General features: G+C 44.0%; 2 protein-coding genes and 1 long non-coding RNA gene across 7 annotated transcripts in view; 1 reads left to right on the top strand and 2 right to left on the bottom strand.

Annotated features, from left to right (window-relative positions):
* Positions 1–370: 370 nt before the first annotated feature.
* ILDR1 (immunoglobulin like domain containing receptor 1) lies at positions 371–14207 on the bottom strand. The gene is made up of 8 exons (XM_035314892.1): positions 14049–14207; positions 11620–11790; positions 10163–10312; positions 9318–9437; positions 9018–9164; positions 4486–4617; positions 2027–2853; positions 371–1040 (listed from the first exon to the last, which is right to left on the bottom strand). The coding sequence occupies exons 1-8, from the start codon at positions 14092–14094 to the stop codon at positions 999–1001; spliced, it is 1635 nt and encodes a 544-aa protein (XP_035170783.1). The 5' UTR covers positions 14095–14207; the 3' UTR covers positions 371–998.
* A 1038-nt stretch (positions 14208–15245) lies between these two features.
* The window catches only part of CFAP44 (cilia and flagella associated protein 44), a 42742-nt gene continuing 35283 nt past the window's right edge, over positions 15246–22704 (top strand). The window contains exons 1-6 of one of the 4 annotated variants that reach the window (XR_004747404.1): positions 15246–15292; positions 18785–18871; positions 19209–19295; positions 19742–19834; positions 20622–20793; positions 21818–21980. Coding sequence is in view for 3 of the 4 variants with exons in the window: in XM_035314889.1 (XP_035170780.1) it covers positions 19220–19295; positions 19742–19834; positions 20622–20793; positions 21818–21980 (504 nt within the window). In the remaining variant the exon portion in view is untranslated. Of the gene's footprint in view, positions 15293–15718; positions 15874–18784; positions 18872–19208; positions 19296–19741; positions 19835–20621; positions 20794–21817; positions 21981–22704 lie in introns of those variants that run through there. The other 3 variants (XM_035314889.1, XM_035314891.1, XM_035314890.1) reach the window with 3 other exon arrangements.
* Positions 15794–20039, bottom strand: LOC118160296. 2 transcript variants are annotated; one of them, XR_004747406.1, is made up of 4 exons: positions 19993–20039; positions 19709–19777; positions 16829–17054; positions 15794–15830 (listed from the first exon to the last, which is right to left on the bottom strand). It is a non-coding gene; the product is annotated as an uncharacterized LOC118160296 (long non-coding RNA). The 2 variants fall into 2 exon arrangements; XR_004747405.1 differs by lacking the exon at positions 15794–15830 and having other exon boundaries at positions 16523–17054.

Raw genomic sequence — 22704 nt, forward strand, 5'->3', positions numbered from 1 at the left:
CAGCAAGCAAAGGGAGAACGTAAAATGCATAAGAAAGCGTGGATGGCTAAGGAAGCATACAACCAAAGTCATGCTTCCTAGAGTTGAAGGAAGTTCTAGTCCACCATATGAGGGACACTAGTCATACCTTGCTCAGTCCCTGTGGGGACAACCAAGCTTTGGTAAATTTAGCCCATTACATTTACAAATAAATTCAAGTCTGCTTTAAAGGCTAGAACAAGCATCACTATAGGTACTAAGCTTAACGTAGGGCAGGGTGTTTCAGTCAATATAGGAAGCATGAGGTGGCAACTTTCAGGTGTGCCAGTGAGCCCTTATTAAGGCAGTTGTACATCCTTCTATCATCCTTCTGTCACTGTGATTCTTCTTTTATGGAGAGAGGCTTACCAGAGACAAAAGGAAGCAAATGCCTAACTATGCTGAGTAGCCAGGCAGAAGCAGAAATTTTATGTATTCTGAAGTATACCAGAGGGCCTAAGAAAGGAGATGTTGTGCCTCTCTACACCAGATTTTGAGGGGGCCTGAGCAGATGAGCTCCAGAGGCCTCTTCCAACTTGCATTATTCTATTGTTCTGACTTTACAACTCTTTGATTATCTGAGTCATTCTCCAGTAACTGGTGTGCAAAGGACCAGCATTCTACAGACGGGGCTCCTTGTAGTGCCAGGGTACCTAATGAAGGCAACTGATGTCTCTCTTCCAAGTCTGGGAATACAGTGTTTATTAAAAAAATCTGCTCTTTCCAATTGAACATTTTCAGTGGACCACAGCCCATTGAAAAGTTAAGTCTCCAAATCAAAGCAGTAACAAAAAGGTGTTACGTATTGCTTTCATGGTCACTAAACATAAATTCTTCAGGGTCACAAGTTTAAGGGGAAGCAGCTTCATCTTTTGTCTTGTTTGCTGGTTGCCTGCTCAATGAAAAGCAGCCGTTCCAACTGACATAGCTGAAAATCTAAGAGGAGTCCAGCGGGAATCCCAGTTCTTTCAGTACTGGCATTAAATGACTATGCTTCTTGCACTGTGGGAACTCCCTCTGTCCTGCAAGAGAAAATAAAAGATTCAGGAACAAGGATGGATGGATGGAAAACATGCATCTTCCTACCTGCCCTGAGCACCACAACAAAACCACCCATACATCCCAGCTGGTACTAGAGCTGCATTTCCTTAATAAATTCAGAGGGGAAAATCGTTATATGCAAAATACAGCCCTTTTTGAAGGCTGTCACCTGGTAAAATACTGCATGTAGGCAGTAATGGACACTTATTTTTTTTTTTTTTTTTTTTTAAATTAAAGGGAGAACGTGGTGTCTAACTCGGAGGCTAGCAATTGGATATGAAGCATTTCACACACAGGATGCTGGCTGAAATATAGTCCCAGTGTAAACTGACAAGATGAGATGTGAACAATAGCCATTCACTGCCCATATAATGCAAGTCCAGTCCTCAGGAGCTGCTACAAGGAAGTCACTCTCACCCACCTGGCCTGAAGGATCATGCATTTCCCACCACTGCAGCCACCTGTGATCTTAAAAGCCTATTTCATGTAGCTTTAGGCATCTTACCTAGATGCTTTCCCATATGAACCATCTTAAAAATGCATCCAAGATAGTATGAAAAATAGACGTCAGAGATTGGTAATAGAAGAATTACTCACATGATAAAATAAAAGTAATCAGTAGCAAAGCAATGCCAGAAAAGGCTGGAGAGGGATACTCAGTACTGCTGCCTACTCTGGAAGTGCTCTTCCCTAGGCACCGTGAAAGATTTTTTCTAACACTAGCACACAGAACCCCAAATGGCTCTAGGTAGGAGCAGCAGTGAGAGGGTATAACATGTCACCCACTGTGGGATGTGATAGGGGACTTACTTTATTTAGCTTCTCACTTTGTCCCTGAACACACTATAGCCATGCAATACATCTTTGAAGGCAGGGAAACAGGCTGCAGAAACTAACAATCATTCACTCTCAACCCCAGATCCCAGCTCTTCCCTTAGGCAGGAGAGCAAAAAGGCAGCTGACTCACCGACCGCAGCCCCGCACCATCTCTGTGCTTGCTGTCCCGATCTGGGATGATTTCCAGTGAGCGATAACTGGGGGGTTTGTCTTCTGGCCATTCCCGAGACCTATTGCGCCGCCTGCGGTTTGTTGCTGGGAGACGGTCATGCTCCTCTGAAGAGCTCCAGGACCCCCGGCGAGAAGGAGGAGAGTAGCTGTGCCTCCGGTGACCCGAGTTATTGCTCCTCCCGGTGTGCTGCTGGTACTCTCTCCTCCCAGCCGGCTGCTGCCTCCAGCCACGATGGTGGCTGGAGCGCTCCCTGGGCTCCTCTGAATAGAAACTGCAGTTGCTGCTGCTGCTTTTACCCCTCTCAGTCCGGCGGGTGGGTGATGCATCCCGCCTGGAGTGCTGGGGCCTGCCATTGTAGCCGCCTGTCCTCTGCCGCTGAGGATAGTCCTCTCGCTGCCTGTCCCGGGGCTCCTGACTGTAGCTGGAACGAGAATCCCCACTGGACGGCAAGGGCCACCTCCGATTTTCCCTCCTGTTCTCTGCTGCAGAGTCCCAAGGCCTGGGGCTGTGGGCAGCTCTCTGCGGCCGTGAGGAGTTGCAGCTTCCATGGGATGAGGGGACACGGTCGGTGAGCAGAGGAGGACCTGTTACGCTGCGTGGCACGATGTCAGAGCCCAGGGAGGACAGCAGGCTGGGCTGCACAGCCTGCCGCTGGTGGGGGGGTGGCTGGGGCTGTGACAGGTTCAGTTTTTGGATTTCAGACTCCAGATAATCCAAAACACCCTTGTTAGGGGCAAGTTGAGCTGGTGGCTGCACCAGTGGGAGGCTGTTCTGCAGAGACACATCTAAGGATAAAAGCACAGGAGAATGCAGCAAGTCAAGAAAAAGCAATAAAGAGAGGGCCTCTCTGCACTCATATTTTTGGCTAAAGCCATTTGAGCCTCTTTTATCTTCCTCACTGCAAGAGCTGTTCAAACTCAAGCATCACAACCACGCAAAGGGAAGTATAAAGTGTAGCAACTGGTAAGTTGCAGCCGGGATCTGTGTTTTGAGCAGCACAGAGATAAGAAATCAAAGTCATCCAGAACACCAAGAAACATGTTCAGAGAGGAACACATTTTTCCCTACAGCATGGACACATTTTTTTTCTTAATTTTTTAAAAATTAGATAAAGTTCATAGTGTTTCCTCTTAGATTTCACTGAACTGGAAGTAATATGGATCAATACCGAAAAAGACGATTTTTAAAAATACGTATGCACATAAACACACACACAGAGCTGCTCTGGAACAGTTGGCCAAAAAGGTCATGAAATTGCCATCTTTGCAGATTTGCCAACTCAGCTGGACACATCCACAGCTAATATGACTGAGTTTGGAGTCAGTCCTGCTTTAAGCAAGAAGTAGCACTATATGACCTTAGAGTTCCCTTCCATCCAGCATCTCTAAAATTTAAAAGTTGACCTGAAACATGCTAAGAAACAGTCTGAGGAATTTAATTGTTCATTGTACTCTGCCAGGATGCACGTGCATTTCCTTGAGAAATCTCAGTGCATTCTGTCTTAAATCATGACGGCTCACTCACCAGATCTTCCTAAAGAGAACTGGTGTCCTGGCTAGGAAAAATGGCAACTGTAGAATTAACTAGATAGTTTAAAAAAGTGTACGTTCAAATGTGTTGAATCTAGCACTTAGGATGTTTACAAACGATTTCTTCAAACAACAGCTACTAATGTAAATCTCTGACTGCTGTATAACAATGACAGGCTAATTTCAGATGAAAAAAAAAGTTACATTTATTTGAGAAGCCATTACGTTGAATTCCCTTATTTTTCTGGGGTTATTAAATGATCACGTTATTTTATTACTTATTTCTCTATAGCTTCATACACTCCATCTTTCCTCCTCCATTAAGGCAGAAATATATACCACTGATGTAGGATTTTGGGGCAGAGTATCTAGCAAATTCTTCCGTGTTCCGAAACAAGTCCTTTATTCTTCACTGCCTGCAGGCTAGATCTATTTCGCAGAAGGGAGTTTGCCCTCAGTCATATGAAGACTAGACATTTGATAAGAACTCAAACAAATTGCACCTCACTTGTCATGTCAGTTTTGGCTATAAGGAGTTGACCGTGACCAGCACAGCAGAACAAAGATACAGTACCCTCCTCTACCACACGAAGTGAGATAAGCTGGGTATATTTACCCTGCAGTCACTGTGGTGTAGCACAAGTTATGCCTGAGTTAGCATTAAACTACTTCACTGGCACTGAGTCTAGCAAGACACTTAAGACAGGTATCCTGTACTTATCCACCCAGGCAAGTCTAAAGAGCACTACAGATGTTGCAGAGCTGTCATGATAGGAACATCTTTCTCACTTCTGCATTAGAGAGGATGAAGCCTCACTGCTGAACCTCCCTGAGAAGCTTCTTGCTTCTCATCCCGATTTCCCTCTGAAACGATGCCCGTGACCTCACCTTGTTGCAGTAGAGGGTTCAGCTGGTAAGAGGAAAGTTGGGAGTTCCTATCGCCACCTCCATAGAACATGTTAGGTGACATCCAAGGCGCAAGTGCCTGAGCCCGCTTCATGAACCGATGCCGTTCCAGTGCTGTAAAAGAGGAAGAAAAATTAGAGGAACTACCCTTTGAACAGCTTGCAGTACACATGCCATTTTGCTTGACAGACTACAGCGTTTAAATGTGATCAAGTACATAAAATTCACAGAATGAAAAGCTCTTGCCAACCTATGACAAAGGTTAAAAATAAAGAATAGGAAATTTCAACTCAAAGTTGTATGGCTTCAAAAAGATACCTAAAACTGAAGAAAAGGGCTACTGCCAGACATTTAGGGTACATTTCCAGGAACTGGGAACAAATAGCACTGATTAAGTACACAGCATGTAACCAAATGCAGGACTTCTGCCTGCCATGTCATTATGAGTACAGTTGTAGAAAGGTAGGAAATAATGGTTCAGACAGTGAGACATCTACCACACAGTTTTCTCTCTTAAAACTCTTTCAGCTTGCTACCAGTCCCCTACAGTTAAATGAGACCTTTTTTGCCCCCTTCATGTAGGCTTTATCCATATCTTACCTTCCACACCACACTCAGAAGCCTGAATTGTTTCCTCTCTGTTCCACAGACAAAGCACTCAGAGATGCATTGTCCAGCTTCTGTCTAGTCTTTCAGCTGCTCTTGTCTCTGTTTTACCTCAGCATGATTGCTAAACTTAAATCCCTTTGGACAGGGTAGTCAAACTAGTGAACAAAATAAATTTTCTATTCTCAGCAGCAATGTCCTGTGAGACAAAAGAGCAAACTCAATGGAAATTCCTCTCCCTCACTATTTTCCCACCACTGATTCCAGAGCCCTACACCAAGGGAGTCAGGCTCCAATCCCAATTCACCTTTTCAGCACTTCCATCTCACCCCTACAGAGACAATCCTACCACCTCTGTCATCAAAACCATCACTCATTGATGCTTTTTATTTTTTTTTGGGGGGGGGGGGGGGGGCAATAGCTAAAAACATCTTAAAGGAACTTACTCCTCCTACCATGTACAATCAAAACTCAAGTGTACCAGTAAATTCTGCAAGCCCCAGACCTTACAGAGTCCAACTCTGCATGTTTTGTCTTTCACTACTGTGTGAAACTTTTCTGCAACTGTGACTTTTGCAAAAGTTCTCTTATATGGCTTCTCTGGAGTCTCAGAAGAGGCAGAATTTTGCTGCAGCCTCTTCTCCTGTAAGGCACTAACAGAACATTCTTGCCTATACATTTCAGGAGACAGGAATGTAATTGCCTTTGAGACATGTACCCCTCTGATAAATCTGGCTGCAGTTGACTGATAAAATTAAAAGTTACTGGAGGGGAAGAGACTGGGGATAGACAGGCTGACTACATAAGCCTTCCTTCTTTAAGAAACCAGGCTACAGCTAAGCTCCAATTAATTCTGCCCCCTGGGTTCATCTGTGGCAAGCAACATTTAGACTGTGTGCTCTTTGGGTCTCAACTCCTTCCTTCTTTTCACGTGGCACTTCATTTCTTAAACAGATGGTACATATGCCTTCCTTTAGCAGTTTCACTAAATTTACACAGAGTATCACTTGTGGCGTAACAGGGACTGACCATGCCTCTCCACACAGCCTTCCCTTTCCCCTCAGTTCATGCAGCTCCACTTTGTTCTTCACTTCATATTACTTCCCCCTCTCCAGCTTGGCTCCAGACTGAACTACACAGCTGGGGACTTCAGGGGGTTTAATCCAAATACTGTGATTTTTCTTCAAAGCAGTGTGGCCTGAGGTAGCAGTTTTCAATAATTTTATGTCAAACTTAATTCATTTTTTTTTCCCAAGGGATTTTCCTCCAGTTCAGCTTTCAAACTTGGAAGGAAGAGAGAAAGAAGAAAACGAAGAGGCATAAAAGGAAGAGAAAGGCCTTATCTGTTCTTCTCCCACTCCTCTGGTTATCACCTTGAGAAACATCCTAGCATCTGCTGAATGCACATCCCTGGGTTTTGTATGCAGTCTGGCCTGAGCAGTGAAGGCTCAGCAGCTACAGGGATAACAACTGCACTACAGGTTCTCCTCCTTAGGGTATGAAGGCAGTTGCTAGGACCAAAATAATTCTGTGCCTGTGATTCTCTGATCTATCCCTACAGTTGAACAAATGCAGAATTATCCTTGGACTTTCTTCAATAATCTCGTCTTTTCTTCCTCCTCCAGACACTTTGCCTTCCCATTTGAAACGGATAGATGAACTCACTGATCTATGCACTCTGATTCCCCAACTTAAAAAAAAGAGGTAAAGTTACAGATCTCTTTTCTAAAGTGCTTGTGAATATATTTATCTTCACCCTAGTTCCAAAACATACCTGCTGTAAAACTCTGGCAGGATGTTTTGTTGTTTCTTCCACCCATTCCCTGCGGAGAAAGTTTGTTCTTTACCTTTTACAGACTCTACAGCTCCCAGGACAATTATCCAATTCTAAAAATTCTACTTTCCAACTTAGTCAGACCCCGGTGCAAGTATATCCTTGTGCACCAATTTGTTAGCTGGAGAAGTCCACAGGAGAAAAGGAACTAATAGGAACAGCAGGGGGTCAAACATGTATTTACCAGTGTCTGTACTAGTAGGCTTTTCACAGTTTTCCATGGGGAATATAATTGGCTTGCCCCTGGGGCATGTTTAGTATTTCTGTAACACCAATTCTGAATTACCCAAACAAATCACTTCTATTACTAGGTTCAAAACCACGTTAGTTGATGACCTGACTTTGAACATTGGGAGTTACTTTGCCTCAGTGTAGTCTATGTCCATTCAGCAGATCTAGGCTGCCCTCTAGTGGCCAGTAAGTGGGAAGAAATCAACTAATATTTAACTGAGGATTTTTGCCTTTTCTTCAGTTCAGAGGAATTGTTATTCCTCAGGACTGGTTTTTGAGATGCCTCCTGTCTCAATCTTCTTTTGTTCTTTAAGTCTCCAATTCATTTCCTGAGGCCAAAAAGTCAGTCAGACGCAGGATGAAGTGAAGGAGCACTGAAGCAAGGGAGCAGTCATAATGATCCCTTGCAAAGTGGATGATAAAGAGGGCAGGCATCTGGGATGGAAATTACAATCACAGAATTCAGCAGCCAGTCAAGAAGGCTGAACTCATCTGTAACTTCCCTCATGAGCAGGGAGAGGTTTTGGGAACCCCACAAGAATCTCTCATGTTTCCCCTAAGCAGGAGGCAGGAAAGACAAAAGCATCACTCTGGAGTGTGCCATTGCCTCCTACAGAAAAGAAAACCCTCCAAAAAAAAATCTCATGCGTTTTCAGAATCCTTTTTTGATAAGAACTAGGAAGTCTGGAGGAGTATGTCTTTCATCTCTATCACCTCTCTCTCCCCTCATGGAAAGTAATTTCTCTGCCAAATTTGCTTAGCGTCCTCACCACCATACATTTCACTTGACAGCCCATTACGCCCCAGAAAGTGTTTTTTTCAGTTTTGGCTTTAGCAAATGAGATGATTAGCTCTTTGCAAAAGCTAAACAGATTAAACTTCAATCTACACCTCTCACAGGCGCTTCTTTTAGCTCTTAGAAAGCTTACTAACACCCAAGGTATACCAAGTAATTCTTTTGCAGTTAAAAGGAAATCAGAAACACAGCTCCTTGTTCACAAATCTTCTTGCAGCATCCAGGGAAAAATCTGGTGATTTCAGTGGTAAGTAAATCTATTTGCTGTGTTTTGTTCCTGTCACATTGTGTAAACTGCAGGGGGTATTCTACCTTGTGTCACTGATAAGTTTCAGTTACAGGAACAAAGCATATAAAGAATCTTGGTAGCCAAAATTCAAATGCTATTCCTGTCTGTCCCTATTAACTGAACAGGGTCTGGCTGCAGAATCTTTATTTCTGCAAAAACCTATGCACAACAAAGTTTCTCTTGATCCTCAAACCTCAAAAAGCATTTGCAGTGTTGACCACCACGACAGACCATCTTTCTCCTTTCTTTCTGACTTCCTTCCCCCCATAAAAAACGAACAAACCTTTTTCTTGTGAAAGAAGTATCTCCAAAAATAACAAAATCCAACTTTTACAGTACCTCTCAGAGCAACACACCTGAAGATTAGGCTACTTTGGAGAGTAACATCAAAATAAGGACAAGGCATTTGTTTGCCTTCCTCATGTGCACGGGCATGAGAACCACAAAACAGAGATGAAAACAGTCTTGAGCTACTCACAAAAGGCCAGTGACCATGCCCTGGATGACATGGGCAAAGCTGGCAGGGAGCTAGCAGTGGGGACCAACTTCTCAAAGTAAGACATAGGGTGCAAGATGGGATGCATGTCCCTAGATCCCCTTCTCTAAGTAAAGTGGTCATGAATGTTACATTGCCCAAATAAATGTCTCAGTTTATATGGACGTTGAACTGGAGGGAGAAAGTGGAACTCAGCAAACTGTGTCTCAGGCTTTTGTCTTGACAGAAGCCACAAATGGACACACATTTGCTGGCACCTCACCTTCCTCATTACAGCAGCACCGGGTTGGGCAGCAGGCACACGGGATGTGGCAGCAGCAATACTGGGGGCAGCACTGGCACCAGCATATTCCTATCAGCAGGAGGAGGAGGAGACCACCGAGGATGATGAGGAGTACCGTGAGCCAGTCTGTGGGAGAAATGGAGAGAGAAAGAGGATCCTTATGTACCTGGGCACAGAAAATTACGAAGTACCTCTCCACTACTGGAGAAATCTTTGGGTGGAGAGGAAGAGAACAGGAGGAGATATCTGCTACCCAGACAACAGACCACTGGCACTTACGCAGCACAATTAGCTTAACTTCTTTGTCTGGATCGCCTGAGGTATCTCCTGGTGCTTCCACAGTGCAGTAGTACACGCCATGGTCCCACCACATGACCTCACTGATGACCAGGTCTGCCCCTGTGGAAGAAGGACTAAGAGGTCAGCAGGCTATTTGGGACTGACACTACTTTCAGACCCCACTCTAAGAGGGTCCTCTGCCTGCAGGCAACATTCAGTACTGCATCTCCCCTCTCCCCAAGGGTAGCCATCACCTTCAGACAATCCCCTTTGAGTCCACTGAGAACTTCTGTAAACAGCAGTAACTGCCAGCCCCTTTTCTCTTTGTATTGCTGGAAGGCAACAACACTTTGAAGTGGGGCTGGTTCTATGTGCAGTGAAATACCAGGGTGCTGCTGGATGTTAAAATGGATGCTGTCAACTGCCAACACTGGTTTTGGAACACAGACCAAGGTCCCCATTAGGCCAGACATCCCAGTAACATTCTGGCAGTAAAAACAGCTATTGCTCCAGGGTCAGTATGGCACATACAATGCATGTGGACAACTATGCAGTACTTAGAGAAAGAACCATTTTCTGGCCTCTGGACTCCTCAGCTTACCTTTGCCCTTCAGCAAAATGCTCAGGCATCCTCAACTCAGCCTTAGTGTGTAAAGCCACCAACACCCTCGGGCCAGCTGCGTACAAGGGAGCTAGCCCTTCACAACTCTTGTTCCATTGCCACCTCACAGAGTATGTATGGCTACAGATGGCATTAGCCACAATTATGCTTCTCATCACTTTGTAGGCCCAGATGCTGGACAGTTACTGAGCTCACTGCCTGCCTGTGAGGCCAAGCCACTTACGGTTCTGAATGGTGATCTTCCGTTGCCGGTAGTCCACACCTAGCACAGGCTCATTCTGTCCGTATTTTTGGATGACAATGCGCACCTTTCGCTGGCTGTCATTGCAGTCATCAGAAGGGTCCTGGCCAAGAGCTAAACCGGCTTGGTATGCTATAAACATGTAACCAAAAAAGATGCCAAAAGTTATTTCCAAGGGCCAATTTCTATCCTCTCGTAAGCAGTACGAAAACTTTTTGAAAACTCTTGAATGCACATGTGCATTTGCTTTTGTTCGGTAACAGAAAGCAGGGCTTCAAAACAGCAAGGACAAGTTGCTTTGGACTGCTTAAAAGCAAACAGAGATAGAGCCGCAGGAATGGCAGATTTTAAGAATGAAGGAGCTGCAGTGGAGACAGCTGACGTGCTTACAACAGAAAGAACAACAGAGAACCTAATAATGATAGGGAAGAGGGCAGGTACCAATGTGAAGATAAACTGCAAGGAAAAAAGTCTAGAACTACTAGAATAAAATCCCAGAACTACTGGAATAAAATCTTAAGTGTGTTTACCAAAGTATCTAGACATACATGAACTGCTGTAGGAATTATCTCCCTATCCCTCCTGTATACCATTACATGTTGTGGGGCTCCTAAAGACAAAAAAGAACCCACCATCTGATTCCATCTCATGATTATGTGAAAAGGCCCAACAGCATTAATGGAGGCAATTTCTGTCTCTCTCTTGAGAAATTCACAGTATAATCTAACATTGAACAGCAAGGCATTTGGGAGCTGAGATTTGAGGAGACTACGCATTCAGACAGCATTGTCTGTAAAGTGTTTGCAATGAAGAGAAGAAAGGACAAATTCTGAATTCATTTTTAAGGGCACATTTAAGCTAAGGTTAACCGTCTTAAACCTACCATCTTAAGAACCATAAGCATCCCTGAAAGAAGGCTGCACAGACCTCAATGTCTGCACATGGAGTGCTGCTGCAGGTACTAAATGCTATCGCTTCGAAGTCTTTCTGCCCTCCAAAATGCATGTATTTCTTCCTAAAATCAGTAACATCCAGTAACCGGACTCTAGCTCCAACCCTGTGCACCGTCATGGAATCATCAAGTCCACCTGTTGACCTGTTGTGAGACCCTTGCTTTCAAATATGCAGAAGCAGAAGGTGGGGCTGCCAAGTTTGAGATGTGTCAAACATGTCTGAATCTCACTGCCTGCTGATCTGATGACAAGGAAGACAGATGAGCTGATTTGGCTGGGATTTCTATGACACAGGATCATAAAGGCTTGACATTGCGAAGAAAATCACAGACATGACCTCTTTTTCTTGGAGCCTGGGGAAATACCACCAACCAGACCTGGCTTGTGGTCAGGAAGAGGTCAAAAGCCTGTATTCCCCAGTAGGTCTGCCTGCACCTTCTTCTCCATTTGAAAAAGGATTATTTGGAGGACACCCCTGACACTCACAGGCTGAGTGGTAGTCAAAGATGGGGTCCTTGCAGAAGGATTTGAAGCGCCAGGTCACCACGACATCCTGCAGCTGTGCTGAGGTGCTGTAATCACACTTGAGGATGACGCTGGCAAATAAGGTGGTGTAACGCTCAGTATCCTGCACTGTCACCAGCAAGGAGAGACAACCTGCAAACAAGAAAACAGAAAGCAGTCAGCCCTCAGGAGCAGACATCACATCACAACTTTCACTCTGGACCAGACCCGCAACTGAAATACGCTTCTCTTTGCCTTACATAGGACCTGCAACACCTTGTTTTAATGAAGCTGTTGTTGCGCACGTTTAGAACTCATCCACAACAACTTCCACGGCATTTTCTACCTAAGCAACAGCATCCACTGAGCAAGTTTTTACAAAGTTTCTCATAAGCTATGCTTTATTTTAGCCACACTCCAGAGACATCTCTATCTTGTTTAAACTTTGATAATGCAGTAAGTTGTACTTGTCATGAACAATAGTGAAGTTATCACCAGTTGCCTTTGATAAGGCAATACAAACAGCGCAGAGCGAGCGTAGGATGCCCTGTTTGGAATTCATCCCAGAGAACAGGGCATGGCTTGCAGCACTATGCTAGGTGCTTCTTGACTGGGGAGCATGGCAGCAGGGAAGGAGGGAAGGAAAGGGGGAGGTCTGGAGGGCACCAGCCAAAAGGATTATGAACAAGCACTTGATTTGTACTGTGTATTCAAAGTCTTTCCCTTTATATATTCAGCATAAGAACAGGGACAAGGGAATATATAATCACATCTGGATCACATCTGCAAGCATCATTCCTTAACTATCCTCATAGGCTGCATGGAATATGCTCCGGGCAGTTTCCACCAGGTAGAAACCATACAGCTGCAGAGGTGAAGCACTGCCTCAACAAGTCTTTTTGCAGTAGGATACTGGCAGTGCAGTACTAGCTCAGTTTCTAGCTTGAAGGAAGACTCTTGTCAGCCAATTTGAAGCACATCAGAGAGAGATATTTTGCCTAAAAAATGCCAAGTGAACACAGAGAGGACCATGGTAAAGTTCGAGTTCAAGGCTTTTCTGAAAAATAAAATATACACATGTACACTTTAACAAAGAAATAGCAGCAGCTGGCAAAAAATTCTAGCAAAAGCAGGGCTCTGTAGTTTTTATAGTGCTGTAGCAAGACAAGGGCTGGTGATAGGTAGTTGCAGTGGCTCTTATTTAATTGCATTGTATGTTAACGCACTTTGTTTCAGCTTTCATTGTGAAACAGCTAATACACAGGATCTGTGTGGGAAACCACAAGAAACCAAACCAAAATGAAAACCCTCCAAACTGGCAAAACCTTGATGTTATTGGCAACCAAACAGATCTTTCCCATAAGAATCATGACCTGTTGAGGCTCATGGAAACACAACAGCCTTCCTGTGGGCTTCCTAGAGCAGCATCTCTCAGGCAAGAATAAAATAATCAAAACCACTGTGTAATTTTCACTTACTGAAACCAAAGCTCTGTTAGAAAGGGATCCTTTGTCACTACCTCTGTTCTACAAAGGCACCAGAGTTGAAAGATATGTTCCTTACTTTTAAAGGAGGTTAAAATCCTACTGTTCCCACTGGAGGACAGTGAGATGTCTCAGTGTGTCTGATGTTTCATATTAACCTCCCCAGCCACCATCACACAAGACAACTGAAATGCTGCGAAATTAAGGCAGGTTCCTAAGGTTGAACTGCATTCACCTACAGCATGCTGCTCTCCTTTTCCTGCTTAGAAAGAACAAACCTGGGCACTACCAACCAAGCAAGTTACGCTACCTCAGATCTGTGAATTCCTTTGAAAAGACACTGCCCTTTAGAACTGGTGAAGGCAATTTTTAGCCAGACCATCACGCAGGAACGTTGCTGCCAAGCAAGACAATCAATAAGCATACTTCGGTTATTTTATTGCCTCTTTTACCGGTTCTCTGTAAATAACAGAACTTTGGTGTTTACAGCTAAACGTAAACAAGGACCCCGGAGGCACAGCGATCGTTTCGGTCCCAAAAGGAGATCCCAAGCTATCAGACCCCTTGCGGCCGAGGTGAAAGGGCCCACCCCCGTGCTCATTCCCCCACCTGGATCCAAAGCCCGCTCCCTGCCCGCAGGCGGCCGGGAAGCGCAGGGCCACTTCCTCCTGGGCCAGGAGCTGGCCGCACCTTTGGGGCACCGAAACCACCCGGTGCGACCTTTCGTGCCGAGCTGGGGCGGGCACAGCTCTTCCGCCCTGCCCCGGGATAAGCTCAGGACCGGGGCCGGACCACACTAGCCCCAAACCGGGACAGGAGCGGGGCGACCCCATGCCCCCAGCCCCAACCCGTTCGCTCCGACGGTGTCCCGGGGCGGGGAGGAAGGGGAGGCCGGCAGCCCCCATCCCACCGCCCCACTGCACTCACCGGCCGGCAGCCAAGCCAGCAGCAGGCAGGCCGGCAGCAGGGCCATGGCGGGGCTTCCTCCTCCTCCTCCTCTTCCTCCAGCACCGGCCGGGTCTGGCCCGGGTCCTCCCCTTCCCGTGCCACCTGTCCCCTCCCTGCCGCACGGCCTCCCGCCCACCGCCGCCTCCTCCTCCTCCTCCTCCTCCGCACCTGGGCGGGCAGATACCGGCCCCACAGTTTCAGGAACCGCTTTAAAATGTAGACGTATTTATATATATATTATATATGTGTGTGTATATAGTGTGCAGGTGATGGTGGCTGAGAGCCAGCCTCCTGTCCCATAGTGGAAGGCGCAGGTGCCTGGGCAGGTGGCTGGTCTCCTGCAGCTCAGGTGGAGGCATTTTGCTCCTGGAGCTCTGGTGTTCCAGATTTATATTGCAGAAACTACCGTGAGAGGATGACAGGTGTGGAAAGGCTCCCATCTGCACCCAGGAGCATTTCAGCCCCGTGTGGGAGCTGTGAGATGCAAGAGAGCGTTGGTGTGGTCTCGGCTGCTTGGTGTCGATGGCAGGGCCATCGTTTGGGTCACACCTTTAGCGGCTGCTGTTTCTGGAGGAGATGGCGAGGATGGGGTTGAGTGCTGAGCTGAACTCCTGGTGTGCCCATGAGGCACTTTGCACTCGTGTGAAGTGCTCCCTGTGGGCGCTGCGCCCTCGCTACGCTGAGCAGCAGCATCCCTCCTGACGGCAGCCATGGGTCAGAACTCAAGCCACTGTTATCCATGGGACGAGTGGATACGGAGGGAGACCTCAATACACATTTTCGAACGAGCTCCGCTGTCTTCGGAAACACCAACTGCTGTGTGGGAGCAGGTAGGAAGGCAGCCCTGTGCTGTAAAGCTCGCCATGTTTCAACTGCGTTCGTGCATGCGAATACTTAAGAAAACATTTGAAAACGCTCAGAATTTGGGGAGTCAAGTTGTTTTTCCGCTTCGTTTTCGAAAAGGCTGCCTGAAAGGTATCTTCCTTTTCAAAAATACGCCCCAAACCCACACAAAACCGCCTCTAAATCACGATGGGGGCAGCGCCACCGCGTGCTCCCCGCCCCCCAGCCGTTAGCCCGGCTAACGGCCGCCGCCGCCTGCAGGCCGCCCCATGCGCGCGGCCGCTCCTCGCCGGCCCCCGAACTACATCTCCCATAGTGCTCCGCGCGCCGCCAGGGCCGTTGCCTGGAGACCGCGGACGCCGCGCTGGAGCCGGCCCCAGGTAGGGGGCGGCGGGGCTGGGCCCGTGAGGGGACCCCGCTGCCCGGAGGGAACCCCCCGCCCCTAGGGTAGCCCCTGGCCCCAGAATCCCGGCAGTAAAACAGGAGGGGAGCTCTGCAGCTGGCGTGGGCAACCCCCTGCTGCTGAAACGTGGTGGGGTTTGTTGTTTTTGCCTCGCTGGGTGTGAAGGGGCAGTTAATTTTACTGCCCGCTGCATCAGTGGCGTGCCGTCTGTAGCTCGTTTTTATGATTCTCCTCCAGTTAATGAGTAACCGTGGTGATACGACACGTTTCGTGCTTTCGCTTAATAGAAAACTGGTAACTAACCTTTATTCGCAGGGCAGGCTTTAATAAACTCAACGCGTCTGCTTGCGTGAAGCAGAGCCAGCGCATCGGGATCATACAAAGGGCTGGTTCAGTTGCCAGGCTGGAAATCAGAGTTTGGTTTTATTTCTCCCGTTGTGTAGGAAAATACTTTGAATATATGCAGCAACAGTCAGGTTCTAAGCAGAGCTCTCCTGTCCCCTTCTTTTCTCTCTCTCTCTCTTGGGTAACAAAAGAGATAACGAGGCTGTAATAAAGGTGATGTGTCTCAATCCTTTGTAGCTCTGTCCTTGCTCTCTCAGTCTCTAGCTAGTAAATATTTTATATGCTTCACCTTAATTGCTGCAAGAATTGGTGTTGTCTGTTAGTCTCCTCTCTCTCGAGTCTTCTGTTATAAGAGACAACTCTCTATTATGAAAAATTACTTCCTTGGGATTTTGGGTTGATTGCCTGGCACTGACTCTTAATAGTAAATTTTTGGTAATGCAGACACAGTGATACACAGACAGGACTGGATAGCTAAGCCTGAGTTACAGTCGTATATTAGTGTATATGAGCACTTAAAGATTTTAATTTATTTTTGAATGAAATTAAGCTTTGCAAAACTCTATTGTTTGCACATGTTCCTATTGTTGGCCCAGTAAATTGCTGATGTGCTGTGACGTGGTCTGGAGGATAAGACAAATTCTTAGTTGTTGAATAGTGTGGTGGTTTTCATTAAAAAAAAGGGGGGAAAGAGGCAGAAAAACTGAGAAGGCTGTATCTTGAGTTAAACAAGCAGAGCTTGGCAGATAGAGAGAAATCTGGTATTTCCCAAAGCAGAGCTAGACCTGAGGAAGACGCTTCAGCCTGGGACAGATGATAAGCATGTAATTCCCCATGGCAGACAACTCTCATGATAGCAGACCATCTCAATCCTTAGGGCAGTATTACCTTCAGGCCAGAAAGACAGTAGTGAGTAGCCCATAAGGCCTATAGTACTGTGCTAAAAGGAGTCAGGACTGGAATCAATAAAGGGAAACCGAGTCCTGGGATCAGCTGAGTTCCTTCACAAGGAATAAAGGCGTAAATTAAACAATTGCTTGAGAAGAGAGGTCTCTTAATGTCCAAGTTTACTGAAAATTTGTGAAGAAGCTTCTGTACGTAAGGATTCTGCGTGGCAGTAAAATTGCCAACAAACCATCTTAGTTTTGAAATAACTGAGAGAACATACCTGAATGAACATATTTCTCCATTCTGAGGTGATCTGCAGCTTTTGAGAACGTAGCCAAGAGAACAGCCAAACTTCATTTTCCCTCAAATTGCCTAAGTTCACAGTTTATAGCATTGGCCACTGAAGCAAAGAAAACCTGAATTCACTCCCGAGTGAGCTGTCAGAAAGCAAGACGGTACAACTGATGTGGATCTGGTACAGCGTTCTAAGTCAGTATGTTGAATTACTAGGGTTGGAAGGGGGAAAAAAGAAAGCATCCTAGTAAGGCATACTGTATGATTAGGGTTGACAAAAATTTCTTATTACCAGCTTGTTTTTTCCCCACTAGAATTGTCATACTAGCTTTACCTTCCACTATCTTGGTTTTCAGTATCAAATGCCTTAATTCTACGCTATTTAGGAAAACTTTCTTGTAAAAAATATACAGAAGAAGAAAATCAGCATTCAGAGAGATGTGTGCATTTATCACATTGAATGTGTATGGAAGTTTTCGTGGATCAGTCTATCCACAAAACCCAGAATCTGCAACAAAAGTAGACTTCCCCATCTTGAACCTCCCCACAGTCTTAAAATCAAATTATTATTATTATTCTTATTATTGGCACAGTGTTTGAATGCCATCACAATAACATGCACAGTGACCTGCAGTACCTTTCTGTAACTGAAACCCAGATATTGATGCAGGCAGAAATGTTCAGACCCTCTTTCAGCCTAAAGCATTTTCCAGAGTTGAATTAATTTATAATGAAAACTATTCTAGTCTTAATTTTTAGAAGATAAATGATTGCTAATTAGTTACAATAATTTGAAATGTTATAGCACTTTTCTCTGTGGATATCAAAACACTTTGCTAAGATGGGTAAGTATTATCATCTCATTTTTCACAAGAGATAAGCGAGACAGCCAAAGGTGAAACAGCTGATACAAATTGTTCACGTCGTTTCAGGGTTTGGAGTGAGAATCCAGGTCTCTGAACACTCCACCATATTTTTATGCAACTAGTGTGAAACTATTCCTTCAACTTCAGTGACATCAGCTCACTAAAAACTCGTGAATTTCATTTAAATATTTGGAGATATATTGGAATTGTTTTCTTTTGATTTGTTTTCTGAATGTAAAACTTTCTGCATGGCTATTTCCAAGTTTTTCTCAGCTTTCCTGAGGGGTAAAAGCTCATTTTAAATCTTAAATGAAATTATGCAGCAAAGTCAGACTCTGGCAAAGCTTCAGAGCCTTCAGATGAAGATTGTATAGGGTGGGTTGACCATATAGTGAAATGAACGACACGTCTGCAATATTTCTTTGCCTTCACTGTCTTTCTGGAAGGTGGCATTATGTTTGGACACTTTGTCTTTCGTGAAATACCTGAAAAGACTGAGACGCCTCAAAAGATCTCTTTCCAAATGGATTCTGACTCGATGCCAGAAACGGGAAATGCATTTTTAGGGACTTTCTCTTGCTGTCAAAGTCCTGCTCACACACACAAAGAAATTCATTTTCATTCTGGCTATAGTTGTTATTTTAAATATTTAATTTTCTTTTAATTCAACTAATGGATTTCTTGAATTCTGATTGTATTTTACAGCTGTAGTATTTGTACAGAATTGCTCCCCTGTTCATTTTAAGGCTTTTTTGTTTTTCGAAATAGAGATCACATTTGAAATCAAAAAGTGAACCAATTTAGAATAAACACAACATGTATCTTCTTTGGCTTCTTTCAGAGAAATTTATATAATGAACGTGCTTGGTTTGTGTTTCAAGTCTTTCCCACCCCAGAGGACAGGGGTAACTAGGGAAATTGTAGCACTCTGAAAATAATAGTCTGAAAGCTGAAGAATTGATGGAGGGAGTTAGTTAAGCAGTTTATTTTTTTATTTTTTTATTTTTTAAAATGTGTTAATTGTATTAACTCTGTATAGAACGTTTTGAAGAAAGTCTTTTTTTTTTCCCCTTAAGGATTCATCACTCCCGCTTCTCCATTCAAGGTGTCTGATGATCCCAGAATATATATCTACTGATATTTTTGTGAAGTCTACCAGAAAGGTGGAAGAACAGTTTTGTTATCTCAGAAACAAATGTTACTCCAGTACCCTAAAGAAAAGCCCCAAAATGTGTGAATTTATTTTCATTTTCCCTTGTTACACAGTATTTAGATGAAAGTCTGTCTGTAGCGATGTACACAGAGCCCAGAGGTTTAAAAACTGAAACAATGAATTCACCGTGTAAAGTAGGACAAATCCTAGGATTATTAATATTTGTAGTATACAGGTAGAACACAAATATTATATCAGGGAATCTCAGAGCATTTGAGAGGAAATGAAAATAGTCTAACTGGCAGATGAAAGCAAAAATACTAGAAATTCCTCTTTACTGCCACCAGGTAAAGACGAAATGCCATCTCCAGGTGAACAGAAGGGAGCAGATGAGAAGCCAGCAGAAGGTACACAGGCAGATCCCAGTGGTGTCCGTGAGTATTTTCTGCTGTTTTGTAGTGATTCCAGTACTGAACATACAGCAGCTTCTGCCCAGCATCTATTTGAGTACACTCTGCATGTCATCTAACACGCTAGATTTAGATAGCATGGGTAACAGAATCCACTAGTGACTCTCCTGTGGAACTTTGAAAGATTTTTGATGCGTACGTTGACATATTACTTTTGGCATTTGTTTGATCTATTATACCTTTTTCCTGTTATGGGCTGTGTTTCCTTTCTTCCTCCTCCTAAGTTTTTAAATATAGTTATCTGAAAGCAAGCTTCTGCCTATACTTGATGCTGAACAGCAGGAAGTCCATTTTTGGATAGAGGGGATTTTTTTATTTTATTTTTTAATTTTTTTTAACTACTATAGAACTGTATTAAATCAGTCAAGATTTAATACCCAAGAGACAATGATCCCAATTTTCCTTTGCAGAAGAAAGCAGAACTAGTCTTCCAAAGGAGCCATCAACTGCAGAGGAACAAGAGGAAGATGTGGAGGAAGTGGAATCAGACACAGAGAGCATTGGTGGGTACTGCTTTTCACTGAAGAGATGTTGACTTGAACTTAAAAATCCCACTGCTTCCTAGTTTTCCTTTTTTTGGCTGCAGTTTTTATGAACATCATCTCAGACCAGTGCCATCACACTCCAGCTGAGTTTCACTGCTCGTTTTCTGTTGGTTTACCTCATGTACTTCATTTCACTCCTTCCTCTTGCTGGTATCTGACCCCTGGTTGAGGAGGAAAAAAAAATTAACATAAGGTGAAAAGCATGCAAAATAGGTAATAGGAATTCAGTCTGAGGTATCTGACTTGACCGCACTTTTAACAAGTGCTTACGACTACTTGAAATTCAAGTTGGCAGTATTCTGCATCACAGTGAAGAACTGCGCTTGGTCAGGCATCAGCAGTATGCGTTTTCTGGGACAATGATGTCTTATGGAGGCCTGCTGCCTGTGAAAGAGCAAAGAGTATGTGCTTTTACTAGTTGTTTTCTATGATTATGTGCATTCAATAGCTGCTGAAAAGAGATAATTACAATACTGTTTGGTTTCTAAAGCAGAGACCTAAGCACCAAAGAAAGCTTCAGTATTAAAAACAATGTTTTTTAAAACATTCTCTTTTTATTTTTTTTCCTGTAAGTTCTTCAAATTTGAGTATTTACAGTGACTTTAAAACGTCTTTAAAATGTGGGGGAGGGCTTGCTATAGGCTGTTCAAAACAGGTTGTCACTAAGACAAAATGCCCCCGTTTTCAGCTATGCTGATTTATGCTGAGTATAAATTTTCTTTATATTCCCACTTTTGACATGCAGCGGATTACTTGGAAGAAGAAGATAATAGTGAAGTAGCCCCAAAGGCAGAAAAAAGGCCTGAAAAGATAGAAAAGAAAATATCAGAAAACTTCTTCTATAACCGTGAAGATGTATATTCACGGCCATTTGTCACTGAAGACTCTGGGATACCAATTAACCTTCTTACTCTTGAGTATCCTTTCTGTTGAGGAAAACTGTGCAGATTTAAAGCTAAGGATTTCTTAACATGCATTCTTAAAATTGTATAACGTGGAGTACCCTGTGTTGTGTTAGTAGGATACCTTTGGTTGAAACATAGTTAAGAATCCTGACCAGTCATGGTCCTGGATGAATTTAATCTTAAACATTGTCTAGACCTCATAAATATTTCTTATTAGGCATAATTATTACTTTAGTAAGTACTCCCATAGAAGTAGATCAGCCAAGGTAGTGTGATTAGGCAGAGAACTAGGGTAAGAATATCCCCAGGAAAGCTCTGCCTTTATATACTGTTGTTCCCCAAGCAGCTGGGGTACACAGTGGTGTACCTTGTATTTCTACACAGAACTGCTAAAAAAGAAGTGCAGAAGAAACTATGTAGATTTGTAGCCTGCTGCTCAAAAGACCTAGACTGGGTGGAATGAAGGAAGTGACGCCAATCAGTTGAGAGCTGTAATAAGTTCTTTGCTAGGTACAGTCGGGTTGGATACGATATGTGAATTTCACAAGTGTTGGTGGTTTTCTCTGCAGACACAGAGAAGTTCCTGTTCAAGACTGGATTTCCCCTTCTCTACGTTTGCATGTAGACATTTAACAAGTGAGCCTGAGTAGCTCCTTGGTTTGGACTCTCAACTGTAGAATAGTTACAAGTAATGTGATGCACCTTTCTTATACTTTGTTTGAGAAGGGATCGCTGAACTGGTAGAATATGAATTCCTTGCAACCCCAACAAATCCAGCAGAGGCAAGAAGTGTACCCTGTAATGGAGATGGAAGGATGGATCACAAGTTTTAGAAGGTCTACACTTCTGCCTTCCCCTCAGTTATAGAGATTTGATATAGTTTACCTTTGCTGTGTATTGAAGAAAACTATTGCCATTAGCCTTTTAGTCACCAGGCTCAGTATTAATCTCAGTTTTGGTTTAAACATTTCTGTCCACTTAGTAAGCTTTTCTAGAAAGCCAGCGTCAAATCTTTTCCTTATTACATTGTTCTCAGACATTCTTTTGGATATGACTGCAAACGAAGTGTAAACCTGATGGTGATGGACAGCCAAACGCTGCTATATATAGCAGGCAACCAGGTAGTGCTCCTGGACCTGAAAACTGAATCTCAAAGTTATCTCCGGAGCAGCAGTGGAGGTGGAATTGGGTTTATCACGGTATGGCTTTTTTTTCTTTTCTTGTTTTAGGATGCTAGTCCCTCTCTATAAATTGGCATGGTCTCTTGGTTGCTTGATGGTCTCTGTAGTTGCACATGCATATACTTAAGAAAATGGTACAGATTAAAGGGATGTGTGTACCTATTCAGGACCTATTCAAGCTATTCAGCCTGTCAGTATGATTGGCAGAGCACAAATATCTGCGTACCTTTCTCAGGCCCAGGTACCTTGAAGGACTGACAGGTGCCAGCTAGGATTCATTTTAGCCCCTATTACATTCTTATTTTCTTATTTTAGTATTTTGGCTCATACCAACTTTTTTTATTGAACACTTTAATTTCACCTATTCACAGCTGACACTAATTTAGTGTCTTGCCTGCAGTTAACATTTAGAAAATTAAGAAGTATCTTGTTTCACTCTAATAAACTCCTATGAAAGCCTGAATCTCAAATGTTTTCTTTGGTTTTGTGGCACCTTTCCCTGTGAATAGCTCTTCCATCTCTCAGTTGTATTCCACGTGAGCATGTTGTATTCCATATGAGCAAGGCTTTCAGGATATCAGCCTCAGACTGTTCTGCTCCATTATAAGCAGCCTTTCCTGGAAAATTATGGTACATGGATGGCTGCTGACCCAAATGATGCGCATGGTACAACCAGCTGGTGTGTTGAGTGAGGTAGAAATAGCAAAAGCATGCATAATAAGAGATTATTGTTCAGTTTCAC

This window comes from Oxyura jamaicensis, chromosome 1 (genome assembly GCF_011077185.1).
Source record: "Oxyura jamaicensis isolate SHBP4307 breed ruddy duck chromosome 1, BPBGC_Ojam_1.0, whole genome shotgun sequence".
In the NCBI taxonomy this organism is placed as follows: Eukaryota; Metazoa; Chordata; class Aves; order Anseriformes; family Anatidae; genus Oxyura; species Oxyura jamaicensis.